The sequence below is a fragment of the Eubalaena glacialis genome, chromosome 5, assembly GCF_028564815.1.
Source record: "Eubalaena glacialis isolate mEubGla1 chromosome 5, mEubGla1.1.hap2.+ XY, whole genome shotgun sequence".
Classification (NCBI taxonomy): Eukaryota; Metazoa; Chordata; class Mammalia; order Artiodactyla; family Balaenidae; genus Eubalaena; species Eubalaena glacialis.
In genome coordinates, this window is record NC_083720.1 from 74,492,339 (window position 1) to 74,506,564 (window position 14,226).

At 40.6% G+C, this 14,226-nt stretch overlaps 1 protein-coding gene across 1 annotated transcript in view; it reads left to right on the forward strand.

The window, feature by feature from the left end:
• SPATA18 (spermatogenesis associated 18) overlaps positions 1 to 14,226 on the forward strand; it is a 168,704-nt gene that overhangs the window by 15,749 nt on the left and 138,729 nt on the right. The window contains exons 5-10 of the mRNA XM_061191004.1: positions 4,604 to 4,699; positions 6,610 to 6,849; positions 8,534 to 8,816; positions 10,314 to 10,472; positions 11,319 to 11,494; positions 13,729 to 13,852. Of these exons, the coding sequence (XP_061046987.1) occupies positions 4,604 to 4,699; positions 6,610 to 6,849; positions 8,534 to 8,816; positions 10,314 to 10,472; positions 11,319 to 11,494; positions 13,729 to 13,852 (1,078 nt within the window). The remainder of the gene's footprint in view (positions 1 to 4,603; positions 4,700 to 6,609; positions 6,850 to 8,533; positions 8,817 to 10,313; positions 10,473 to 11,318; positions 11,495 to 13,728; positions 13,853 to 14,226) is intronic.

The following is a 14,226-nucleotide window of genomic DNA, read 5'->3' on the forward strand; positions in this document are numbered from 1 at the left end:
AAGAATTGCTTGTTCTTAACTTAATTTTTAAGTTTGAAAGGAGAATACTGGCTCATGTAAAATGTAGACATTTGCAAATAAGTCATATGATGTGTGTGTGTGTGTGTGTGTGTGTGTGTGTGTGTGTATGAGTTGGGAGGCAGTGTCTTTGAATTTGGGGACAGGATTCCTATATTACATTATGATCCCTAAGACCCTGGTCCCCTTGGCTTCATTCCTGGGGCTCCTCCTTTTCCATAGGCCCACTATCAGTCCATATGTATAAAATAGAAAGATTGTTGCATGAAAATCTAACTTTGGGGAGGAAAATAAGAAAAGAGGCAGAAGAGGAAGGGTTAAAGAGAGTGAAAGATCAGGTAAAGAGAAAAATTAAGAGAAAGAGAGAAAAAGTAAGATGAAGCAGCCTACATCTATCTGTCAGTTAGGGGTTATACACGCCTAACTGAGAGCCATTCAAGATTTTGGAATAACTTTTAGATATAAAAATGTATTTTTAAAAAGTTAAGCAATGTCTGGCAGTAACAGATCTCAGATGTATGCTGTGTGCAAAGCCAGGGTAGCAAGTTCAAAGAATCACTGCAAAGAAAATTGCAAACTTTGGGTTGTACTTGAGGGAGATAGACAAATGTGATGCAACTGCTTTTAACATATCTAATAAAAATCCATCAGTAAGGTGTTTCTCCTACCGCAGCATTGCTCCATGGCTGACATGTAGAGGATGGCAAGGGGTTCTTTTGTCACTAGTTAAGGCTTGTGATGGAATAGGGTATGGCATTCTGCCTTGTTCTCTGATTAGATTTCCTTCTAAGGAAAACATCTCTATTGATTGATTTAATTTTACCCGATTATAAAAGTAATACACATTTCCTTTGTCAAAATGCATATAACAAAAGTATAAAGATGAAAATCACCTGTTAGTTCATGCCTGTTAACATTTTGGCATATTTTACTCCAGACATTTTTCCTTTCTCACACATTTTTCCTTTCCGTGCTCTCCTGGTGATGGAGGAGAGGGGCTTTTGGTCTTGTACTGCCCTCTGGGTTCTTGCTGCCTTGGTTCTACCTGGGCACTGGAGTCTTGTGCTGATGGGCGCTGAGTTGCGGCTCATCTGGTTAAGTTTCCTCAGGCATTCGCTGGCCCCTGCTGCTGCCTCCATTTGCCTCTGGTTGTGAGGCAAAGCTTCGCAACTTTTCTGATTCTTGTCTTCAGTCAGAATCCGTAGGAGCCAGGAATTCCTACCTGCCTCTCTTGTCACTATGGCTGTGTAGTTACCCATCAGGGGCATCATGGACCAAAAACTATGACTGCACGCTTTTTAAAAAAAACTTTTTATTTGGAAATAATTTCAAATACAGAAAATTTGCAAGAATAGTACTAAGAACACCCATATACCCTTTCATATGCCCCTTGCCCTGTTTGCTTTATCATTTTTTAATTAATTAATTAATTAAATTTATTTATTTTTGTCTGCGTTGGGTCTTCGTTGCTGCATGCAGGCTTTCTCTAGTTGCAGCAAGCGGGGACTACTCTTCATTGCGGTGTGCGTGCTTTTCATTGTGGTGGCTTCTCTTGTTGAGGAGCACTGGATCTAGGCATGCGGGCTTCAGTAGTTGTGGCGCACAGGCTCAGTAGTTGTGGCGCATGGGCTTAGTTGCTCCGCGGCATGTGGGATCTTCCCGGACCAGGGCTCGAACCTGTTTCCCCTGCATTGGCAGGTGGATTCTTAACAACTGTGCCATCAGGGAAGTCCCTGCTTTATCATTTGTATGTATACTCTCCCTATCTGTATACACACTGCCCTCCCCCATTTGAAAGTTGCACACAGGAAGGTGCTTTTCCCTATTTTTATTTTGGTTTGTTTTTTAACCCACGTGTGGTTCATGTTCCATTTTTTAAGGCATCAGAAATGACGGAGGCTGTTCCCCACATTCTATGGTAGCCAGCTCTCTCCTCCACTGCTCTGCCTACCTGTCTCTAAATCCAGGGTGCTACCTAATGTGGAATGAGGGGCCCACCCCAGGAGGTTCCCATGTCTAACCCTGTGGAGACCAGTTTAGCTGTGACTCAGTTCCAAAGGTGCAAATTCCAATAGAGTGCTGAATGGGGACAGGTCTGCTCAGGTTTGATGAGCCCTAGACAAGGGAAGACTGCTGGATTTTATTTCGGGACCCTGGTTAGAAATCTCACCTGTCCTCATTTCCTATATCCAATCTATTAGAACATCCAGTGGAATCTACCTCCTAAACGTCTCCCACACATGTTCCTTTCTATTCTACTACCACTGCCCTCGTTCAAGTCACTGTTACCTTTTGCCTCAGCCAGTTGCCTTCCAACTGGCTTCCCTGGGTCCATTCTTGCTCTACTACAACTCATTTTCCACACAGCAAATATAGATATACTTTTATTGTAGCAAGTCACCCCCTGGCTTAAAAGCTGTTAGTTGCTTCTTTTCGTACTTAGAAAAAAATTCTAAATTCCTTCCCAGGGCTCTCCCAGCCCTGCGTGATCTGACCCTACCTCCTGCTCCACCCTCATCTCATGCCAAGTTCCCCTCACCTAGTCTTCTGTCTACTTCCTCACCTCGAGGCCTTTGCCTGTGCTTTTTCAGAGAAATGGAAGTCTTCTGCTGGCTCTTTGCATGGCTGGCTTTTTCTTGTCCTTTAGGTCTCAGCTTAAATGTGACTTTCTCAGAGTCTGTGACCACTATACATTGAATGGTCTTTCCTCTCCCTCTCCTCTAATTCTCTTTCACAATCATCTAAGAATAGCACTTATTGCAAGTTGGAACTTTGAAAAATTTGTTTGAATATTTATGATCCACTAGACTGGAAGCTCCAAAGTGTTACTGTCCTGTATCGCTATTCTGACACTTGTATCTCCAGCATCTGGCATTGTACCTGGCACATAGTAAATTCTCAATAACTTGCTCAATGAATGAATAAATCCATAACAAAAAATAAATATGTTAGCCTGCTTAAAACAATGCTTGTCACATGAAGGTATCTCCTTTCTTCTCTCTGTGTATCATCCAAGGGGGCCAAGTTGGCATATGTATTTGCTTGTATATATATGTGCTCACACATGTATGCCATGTCTTGAGAGAAAAAAACCCGATTACTGTTCATACTCTTCTTCCTTTCTTGATCTATTTTCTTCTTTTAATTTTCCAGTTTTCTCTTGATAAAAATGTTCATTTTCCCATATATACTTTAAAAAATCTATAACATATTCACAGTGAAATTAAATCACAGCAATTTCTTTACAATCGCCAGCATCCCTATTGTGAAGTTATTGCTCCTCTGGTTCTATTTTAGACTTCAGACATTTCATTCATTCATTCAGTTTTTCAGTTTTTTAAAAAAATCTATATGACAGGTACTGTTTTAGGAGCTGGGGATAAAGAGATGAATAAAATAAAATCTTTGCCTTCAAGTAGTTCACAGTGTGTTTGTAATGAGATTACAGATGTGAACAAGTGTTGGAGGAGCTCAGGAGAAGGGAAGACAAACTTTGCTTGAGAGTCAGGTGTGGCCTTTGGAGAGGTACTCATTGGATGAGTGGGCGTTTGTTAGAGGAGAAGGGGATGAGATGGAATTTGGGGAAACTCACACCACCTCCTGCTTTGTCTCATCGGATCAGTGCGGACTTGATAGGGATCCTGCTGTCCCATTATTTCTCAATCTGCCTCACTGTATAGGGGAGGCCAGTGTTTGACCTTCCATGCTTCCATCCAAGTGTAGGGAGGAAGACTGGTGTGAGTTTGGATAGCAGTTGCAATCTCTTAGCTTCAGAACTACTGTGATGAAAGATACTGGGTGTTCCAGGGATGCAAGGTCAGAGAAGTCCAAAAACCTTTGCCAATCCACAGTCTCTCACTGTACTAGGACAACCTCATTGAGAACCATTGGTCTTCATCCAATGGCATCCATCACATTCTCACTTCCTAAAGAAATAGTATGATTTATTATGATTTGTCTACAACGAGGAGAGTCCTTGAAACTAACAAGGACTAAGCTAGGTTGAAAACTCAGGAAAACTGTGCTCAATTAGTGGTGGAAGTCAGAGGCAGGAAGACACGAAGTACTTGGTAGTTGAGTGTAATCATGGAGGACTTTTTTATAGGTGGGCAAATAATTTTCCTATATTTAGTAAATCTGGGAAAATTAAGTCAAATGCAGCTCTACAGTGCAAAGTAATAAGAATAGGTATTAGTATATTACAGAAAAATGGAGATTTTATAGAGAGAGGCAACCTGGGGATTCGGTGTAATTAGAGCAGATGAATTAGGAGGATGAGAAGGAGAAACTGAACAAGTTTGTCTTTTACATTCTAATACCAGTAATTATTATATAGTCTTTTAGAGGTAGTAGCTCTGTAATTTCTTTGTGTTTGACATCGAGGAAAGATGCTAGCATGTTTTTGCATACTAGTGTGCCATAATATTTGTAATATCATCTAATTGAATGCAGATGTCTTATAATTTGATGTTGTTTATATTGAATTTATATCATATGGCAAAAGTTCCCAAGAGAACCTATGCCTTGATTTAGAAAGTCTGCCAATTTTGGGAAATCTGTCTTTAGTTACTGATTTCTCTTACAGTATGGCTGAAACTGAAAAGACTCTTCAAGAAACCAAGAACAGATCGGCCATATCCCTTCTGACTGCAGAGGAGGAAATAAATCAGCTAAGAAAGCAGTAAGAAAAAATAATGACAGGATTATTGCAGGCTGCTGATTAACCTTTGAATTTAGCTTTTTTGGTGCTCCATTATAATATGAAAGAATCTGTCCATAAAGAGGAAAGGCAGCAATGTTTTTATTAATGGTTTATATATTTTTCTTACTACAAAACAATACTTACCTACTATAGAAAATCTTCAAAGTACAACATAGTAGAAAGGAACCTTAGCCCTCATAATTCCAGAGCCAGTTACTGTCACCATTTGCTATTTCTTCCAATTAGTACATTAAAAATAAAGTTAAGACAACAAAATGTAAGTATACAATTGTGGACCCCATTGTTTCATTTAACATTTTTCTCTATTACTAAGAAAAAATAAAGCAGAGCTTAGTCTTAAATAGGCACATCATATTTCCTCATTTGGGTATTTCCCTAACATGGAATATATACTTTGATGCCAATTTTCAGCATTAGAAATAATTTTTTGTGGCAAATCTTAGTTTAAATTTCAGATTATCCTCTAAAGATAAATTTCTAGAAGGGGAAAATAAACACTGATCCTTTAAGGGTATACTTTTTTCAATCTTAACTTTGATTTTTTTTTCCCCCAAAAAGAGCAAATGGGAGTTGCAGTAAAAAAAAAAAAAAAAAAAAAAAATATATATATATATATATATATATATATATATATATATACACATACACATACACACCTTTCTATTGCCTTCATACATGTTCCAATTGTTCTGATTTCTTCAGGAACATCCATAAATTTTAGCTTGGAGCACTAATCTCATTTCCTAGTTGATACAGCTTCTCAAATTCTTTGATCATATTACTCAGCAATTCCTTCAGCACAATTCCTCAGCAATTCTGTTCTTTACTGTTTCTAGGGCAGCTTTTACTTCTGCTATTGCATTTTTAGTTTTTCTACATCCTTCTTTTTCTTTTTTAAAATTTATTTATTATTTTAATTTTTGGCTGTGTTGGGTCTTCGTTTCTGTGCGAGGGCTTTCTCTAGTTGCGGCAAGCGGGGGCCACTCTTCATCGCGGCGCGCAGGTCTCTCACTGTCGCGGCCTCTCTTGTTGCGGAGCACAGGATCCAGACGCGCAGGCTCAGTAGCTGTGGCTCACGGGCCCAGCTGCTCCGCGACATGTGGGATCTTCCCAGACCAGGGCTCGAACCCGTGTCCCCTGCATTGGCAGGCAGATTCTCAACCACTGCGCCACCAGGGAAGCCCTCTACATCCTTCTTAATCTTACCCCTTCCCGTTTCTTCTTACATCACTGTTATTTTCATCCCAGCATGTTCTCTTCTTACGGCTTTTGCTCCCTTGTATGATGGTCATACCTCTTTGTATTAATGAGGATGCCAGTTTTATTTCTACAGCTTTACTCTTTTCCATAGTAGTCCATTATTTTCATAGGTCCACACTTCTGCTTAGTATTGTGGATGGCATTCAATTTCCACTGCAGTTTTCCCCCACATTCCATCTGTTCAGAGAATAGAAGAGCTAGTGAGAATAGATTATATCTCTGACCAGCTTCTGGACTAGGTTTTGGAGGTCACAGGCTTCCAGAGTTTTGTGCAGTGAAACCTCCAACGTAGAATAGTATGTCTCTGCTTTGCCTCTGCAAAGACTTCATGACTCTGCCCACTCTGCTTTGGCTAGAGGATTTGCATGCCTATCTTTTCTTCAGGAGCCTTTTTCCATGCAAGCTGCAGACATGAAGTGGCACCCTGACCCTGGCAATTCTGCTCTTTGTTAATTTGTGTTTGATCCTATGTATTTCCATCCGAGTTTCCCAGGGCAATAACGGCACACTAAATAGAGCAGCCTCCTTAAGTAGGCCAATTGCTGTTTATTACGTTTCCTCCATCCCTCCCTTTCTCTCTTTTCTTTCAAACCTTTTTTTCTGTTCAGGCTTAAATCTCTTCAAGCCCAGGAGGAATCTCGCCACAGACACTCAGAGCATGGGAGCTCAGAGAAGCGGGGCTCCGAGCGTAGGAGAGAGGAGCTGCGGGGCTCGGAGCAGATGGGCGCGGACGGGTGGAGCGTAGACCAGCGGAAGGCAGAAGCGATATGCGATTATGAGAAACAGCTCCGAACGCTGAAGGACGAGATAGCTGTTCTGTCCGCTGAAAAATCTGTACTCCAAGGAAGGTCTGACAAAGTCTCACAGATCTTTTCATTTAAGCTCCTTTTGTTGAGTTAGTGATAAAAGCCTGGCTTGGAAAAGGAAAAAAGAAAAATAAAAAAGAAAAATAAAATGACATCCTGAGCGCGAACCCCAATAATATGGAAAACTTTGAATTGTAGAGGGATTGTTTTCTCTAACTTCACCCTTCCATAGAGAAAATACCTCGTGGATTGACAGTACTTGGGCACTAATTAATTTCGGACTGACATTGAAGCTTAAGGAATGAAACTAAGACGTGCAAAAGGAAGGTTCTTTGTCTTGGTACCAGATTTGAGTGCCTATAATGCAAAAGGCGGTACCCATGTTGAAAGACTGTTCCATGATAGGGGAAGGGTCCTGTTCTCTGAGTTCTAGGAGTTCTCTCGCCAGGATGACCAACAGTCATTTTACTAGACGGTATTGCCTTTTTACATCTCACTTTGTTTGATGGAATGAGTAGGTAAGGGAATGTGAAATTCCCTTCTACTGATGGACAGAACATTAAGACAGGTCATTCAGACAGTGTTAAGTGAGGACAAAGTAGAGTGTTTCTCTCTTTGGAGTTTCTACATTTTCCTTGTTCTTTCTAACACTTCCCCTCTTCCCCTCCAGCCCCACAGTGTGCCCAGATTCAGGCTATCAAAGCCACCCCTAACCCTGTTCTCCATTCCCCTAAATGTCACCTTAGGCTTTCATTTTGGGGAATCACTCCATCAGTGTTGTGCGATTGCCAGCTTGTACTAGCTCTGGGACCTGATTCTGTGCATTTCTACCTAACTCTGGGTTCAGTGACGTCACATTGATAGTTTGAAATTGGCTATGGTGAGAGTATTTGTTGCACCATGGAAACTGGCAAACACTATAAATGAGGGCTTTTTTTCCCCCCTTTCCACCTTCAGAGAGTCTGCTTTGTACTACCTTTTGCCCCACAGTTCCTTCTACAAAACTTCCTTTTTGGTGGCCCATTCCCTTTGGACTAGCTAGTCTGATCATTTACTTTGTACTTGGTAGCAATATACGTTTCACTGATACAATGCTTTTCGATTCACCAAGTACTTCCACATGCATTAGCTCACTTGATAACCTCCCCTCCATCCCGAAATAGGGCACAAATTTTGTAGGTGAAAATGGAGGACCTGCAGAGGAGAAAGTGACTGCAAATGGTTCCATTGCTATGGAAGGAGAACACAGATTTTCTTTCTCATTGTTCAATCAGCGTTCATCTCATTTTATACCAGAAAGCTCTGTGATGTGTTAGTGGCCCAAGGTTGGGGTAAGAAATACTGAAAATCGGACTTTTTATTTAACCCTAGCTCTTGCTAGCTGTGTTACTCTAGGATAGCCCTCTTAGCATTTCTGAGCCTCAAATTCCTCATCTGTAAAAGGGCCAACAATCAATGCTGACCTTACCTGGCTGCTTGAAGGATAAATTGATGCGCTGAGTGAGTGACAGTGTGTTATAAATTCTAATGCACCAGGCAAATATAGAGTATTGTTTTTTGTTTGTGGTCCTATTTGAGGCCTTATGGAGACACAGTGCCTCTCACAGGGAGCTGCTCTCCCTACTCCCATGGCTTCTGGTTTATGGGGAGAGAAGCAGCCGAGTCTAGGAACAAGAGAGTGAAGGGATTCAGAGCGCTTCCCTGCCTGATTCTTGCTCACCAACAGGACCGCCAGGAGCCGGTCTCCGAGCCCTGACCCTCGCAGCCACGGCCGCAGCCGCAGTCACGGCCGCAGCCGCAGCCGGTCCACCAGCCCCAACACCGCGGTCGCGAAGGTCAGGAGCCCGTCTCCGAGTCGCGCCAAACTGTCCAGCGTGGCGCGCAAGGCCGCCCTGCTGTCCCGGTTCAGCGACGCCTATTCCCAGACCCGCCTGGATGCGCAGTGCCTGCTGCGGCGCTGCATCGACAAAGCCGAGACGGTGCAGCGGATCATCTACATCGCGACAGTGGTACGTGAGCCTCGCGCGCGCCGCTGCACTTCCGCGGTCCAAGGGCGCTGCGGCCAGGCAGTGCTTGGGTAAACTGAACAGCACGGCTTAAAAAAGACTGGTAGGGCCTGAGGTCACTGAAGGAGGGTGGGTTTCCATCTGTCTCCTCCCTCCCTCCCTCCCTCCCTTCCTTCCTTCCATTACAGATATTTGCGATGAATTATTTTTCACACTCAATAACTATTCATATACGTTAATATCTATTTTGACCAGACATTTGTTGAAGCATCCATAAATGTAGGACTATCTCAGATGGGTATATACCAAGCTGATTCGCACTGGATCTTCTATTGTAATATGGGTATATGTACGCACAATGGATATATTATTGCTAAGGGCTATCATTTGATTGGTTACCTTCCCTTCTTAGAAAAATCAAAAGGCTGTGATTGTGTTCACTCTTCTGTTTATTTAACTAAGAGTAGTTACTAGAACTGCTAACTACTTGAGTATGGCAAGATTAAAAAATGCTCATGTATAATCTTAAAATCCAAAGCAAATGTGTTTATTCTGTGGGTACCATACGGAGATACTAAGAGTCAGTAATGAGAACAGCTAAATATTAACAAACAAAACAAAATATTGGTGTGAGAGCGGAATTATCAGAATCTACCGGACTTTATCCTATATTTATTCATTTATATCAGGAGTCAGCAAACTATGACCCCTGGGCTGTATCTGGCCCTGATCTGTAATTCTAAGAGAAATACCACCCAAGAGCTAACATATAAGAATGGTTTTACATTTTAAAGGGTTGTAAAAAAAAAAAGTGCCAGAGACAATTATGTGACCTGCAAAGCCTAAAATATTTACTATCTGGCTTTTTACAGAAAAAATAATTTATATCATTAAGAATTATTTAATTTATATATAATTTATATAATTAAGAATCATGTACTGAGTTGGTTAAAGTTCTGTAATTGTAGAGGCTATATCTTTCATGCATAACTGAGTTTTCCCCGTGCCTGCTATATTACAGGCATTTAATAAATATTTGTTGAATTAATATATGCCAGGAAACATATCAGACGCTTGATATGTGTCTATGTATGACGTGACCACTAGATTGATAATTTTCTCTTATTTCTTGACCAGTAATATGATATTGCTGTGGGATCAGAGCATCAACTAGCATATTTCAAGTATTTATGTAACCACAGGTGATTTTATTTCCTTGAATGCCTGCATTGTCCTGCTTCTTGCAATCAGGATTACCAGAACAGTGGTCAACTGTCTTGAAATTAGTGAATATGGATAGTCTTATATGTATTTATGTACTTTCCAAAATTTAGATATGTATTTTCTCCCAGGTTAAAAGTAGTTTTGGCCGCTGGGTTTAGTTACCAGAAGTCCAATATGATGTTGAATTTTTGTTGGGCATTCTTTCTTCATTCCTTGCTTTGGACCTCTTTACCTCCCTCCTCCCACCAGATAAATTTGCTGTACTTTTATGTGCAGGAGGCGTTCCATGTAGCTAAAGTGGCATTCAGACACTTCAAGATCCGTGTGAGGAAATCGCTGACACCGTCTTATGCAGGGTCAAATGACTTTGAGGATGCTGTCTTGGATTATATCATTTGTCATCTTGATCTATATGATTCCCAAAGCAGTGTTAATGTAAGTGTTGGGTCTTTTATTGGGACTGGTTTGCTGCTGCTGTTTATAATGAATACTAACAACTCAGAAATCCATCCAGCTTAGCATCGCATCTATGTAATGGAAGAGCAGGAATGAGCATCCAATGTATTTTGTAGAACCAGTCATTATTGCCTCTTTCTTTCTTAGACATATTATGAGGAAAATATTTTGAGCTTTCTAGTTCTATTCTTCAGACAGGCTCTTAAGATTGGAAGATAGAATACCATAGTGCTTAGGAGCAATGATTTTGGGAAAGATAGTTATGGATTTGCATCCTGGTTCTGCCACTTACTAGCTGTGTGACCTTGCACATTTACTTAACCTCTCTGCGCTTTAGTTTTCTAATCTTAATATGGGAGCAACAATGGTCATGACCCCATAGAGTTTGTGAGAGGATTAAATGAAAGGAAGCAGGTAATTTGCTTAGCACAAGAGTTGGCACAGAGTAAACTCTCAATAAGAGCAAGCTATTATAATTGTTATTGTTATAGATTATGAACAAGTCAGAGTCCTGTGTTGGCGATTATATAACTTGCCCAGAATAGAAAAATAAGGAAATAATAAATAAAAGCTACTAAGGGTTTTTTCTTTAATTTTTTGTTTTTGGAGACTTTCTTGGCCTTTAGTATGTCATTTGTCCTCTGTCATCTTTCCTCCTTCTCTGTTAATGAGTCTTCCTCCTTTCAGCACATGCACTTCTCTTCTAGTTTACCTTGTTTTCACTCACATGCTCTTTTCCCCTCCCATCAGTCATAACGTCCTTAGGATTGTCAGTGTGTATTTCACAGTTTGGTAACAAGGTGATGCCATCTTTTTGTTTTTCAGGATGTGATCCGAGCCATGAATGTCAATCCCAAGATTTCATTCCCTCCTGAAGTTGACTTTTGCCTCCTCAGTAACTTCATCCATGAGATATGTTGCATCGCCTTTGCAATGCAGACTTTAGACCCACCCCTCGATATTGCATTTGGGGCTGATGGAGAAATTTTTAATGATTGCAAGTAAGAGACATAGGAGCAGAAGCTAAGGGATTCTTTATAAATAAATGATCTTGTCTGTATTCTCTGGGAACAATTTAGGGAAAAGAACTCTGGGTGGCGAAATCAACAGACATTACCTGATTTTCAGGCCCAGCCATATACTTCTCTGTACTACAGGGCAGGGCCCTCTTCTGGGGTCATTTTCCTTCTCAGTCAAACATGCTTCAGAGGTGATGTTATGATTTCCATTGAACATATTGGTCTTGGGGAGAACTAATGAGTACCTAGAGTCTGTTTGGAACTCTTTGAAAGAAAAGTGCTAGGGAGGAGATATGGGGATATATGTATATGTATAGCTGGTTCACTTTGTTATAAAGCAGAAACTAACACACCATTATAAAGCAATTGTACTCCAATAAAGATGTTAAAAAAAAAAGAAAAGTGCTATAGAAATACAGACATGTATTGCTTTTTATTGTTTAAAATTTTTTTAAACAATTTAAGGTATAATTGAGGTATAATTGACATACGATTGTATTAGTTTCACGTCTACAACATAATGATTCTACATTTGTATATATTGTGAAATGATTATCACCATCAGTCACCATATATAGTTACAAAACTTTTTTTTCTTTCAATGAGAACTTTAAAGATCTATTCTCTAAGCAACTTTCAAATTTGCAATACAGTATTATTAACTATATTGTTAACAATTATACGTCTACATGACATTTATTTTGTAACTGGAAGTTTGTACCTTTGGACCTCCCTAACCCATTTTGCCCCCATGTCCAGCAACCACTAATCTGTTTTCTGTATCTGTGAGCTTGGTTTTTGTTTGCTTGTTTGCTTTAGATTCCACATGTAAGTGAGATTGTATGGTATTTGTCTTTCTCTGTCTGACTTATTTCATAATGCCCTCAAGGCCCATCCATGTTGTCTCAGTTGACAAGATTTCATTCTCTTTTTTTTAAATAGCAAAATAGTATCCCATTGTATAGATACCACAACTTTTTAAACCATTAATCCATCAATGAACACTTAGATGTCCATCTTGGCTATTGTAAATAAAGCAGCGATGAACATGGGGGTGTATATATCTTTTCAAATTAGTGTTTAGTTTTCTTTGGATAAATACCTAGAAGTGGAATTGCTGGATCATATGGTAATTCTGTTTTTAATTAAAAAAAAAATAAATCTATTTATTTATTTATTTATTTTTGGCTGCGTTGGGTCTCCGTTGCTACGCGTGGGCTTTCTGTAGTTGCGGCGAGCAGGGGCTACTCTTCGTTGCGGTGCGCAGGCTTCTCATTGAGGTGGCTTCTCTTGTTGCAGAGCACGGGCTCTAGGCGCATGGGCTTCAGTAGTTGCGGCACGTGGGCTCAGTAGTTGTGGCTCGCGGGCTCAGTAATTGTGGCTCGCGGGCTCTAGAGCGCAGGCTCAGCAGTTGTGGCGCACGGGCTTAGCTGCTCCGCGGCGTGTGAGATCTTCCCGGACCAGGGCTCGAACCCGTGTCCCCTGCATTGGCAGGCAGATTCTTAACCACTGCGCCATCAGAGAAGTCCCCAGCATGAGAAATCTTATAGGTTGCCTGTGGGACTTAGATGGTCTCTGTCTCTAGCATTTGACTGAATTACAATTCTTGTAACCCTGAGAAGGAACAAGACTAGTCTGACATGACTTTTTTTTTGTCAGTTTAAAAAAATTGAAGTATAATTGATTTACAGTATTGTGTTGGGGTGGCTCCATTGTGCAGTGATAGCACATTGCAGTTCTACAATGCTGTGTTAATTTCTGCTCTACAGCAAAATGATTCAGTTACACATATGCATATCTCTATATACATTCTTTCTAAAATATTTTTTTTCATTATGGTTTATCATAAGATATTGAATATAGTTCTCTGTGCTCTACAGTGGGACCTTGTTGTTTATCCATCTAAATATGCTAGTTTGCATCCACTAACCCCAACCTCCCACTGCATCCCTCCCACAACCCCTCCCCCTCAGCAACCACCAGTCTGTTCTCTATGACATGACTTGTTTTTAGTGAGCCCATGTCGGGTCCTTGTTATCACTGGTTCCTATTCTAGGAGCCCACAACTATCTCTTTAATAATAGAATCAGGATCCATATTTATCTAAATGTGAGCAGAATAAAAGATGAAAATTTACACTGATGTTCCCTTCCCTCCCAGTTAGGTTACATAACTGCTTACCTTCTCTTTCTTGTTCTTTTGGGTGTTTAAAATAGGTACCGTCGAAGCTATGACTCCGATTTCACGGCTCCCTTGGTCTTCTATCACGTATGGCCTGCTATCATGGAGAATGACTGTATCATTATGAAGGGAGAAGCTGTCACCAGGAGAGGGGCTTTTGTACGGTGGCCTTGCATAGTGACAATTCATCACAAGTGTTTGATTCACAAGTCCGAGAACATTTATAAACCCAGAGATTCTATAAAAGAAGTTCATAAAGGGTTATTTGATAAGATTTCGTACAAAGGAGAGGAAAGGGACCGGCTGGGAAAGAACAGATTCTTTTCTTTGATTCTTCCATGAGTCTTCAACATTTCCTGGCAGTCGTTTCTTTGTTTATTGCTTTATTTACAAGATAGAACTGGTCCTATTTGCCTCCTCTGTCTTAGAAATATTATGCTATTATAAGGGCAAAGCCCTTTGAGCTCAACTTTTGGAGGCCCTCTACAATTCTAAGCATTTAAAAGTGATCGATTAACTGTCAGAAAACAATT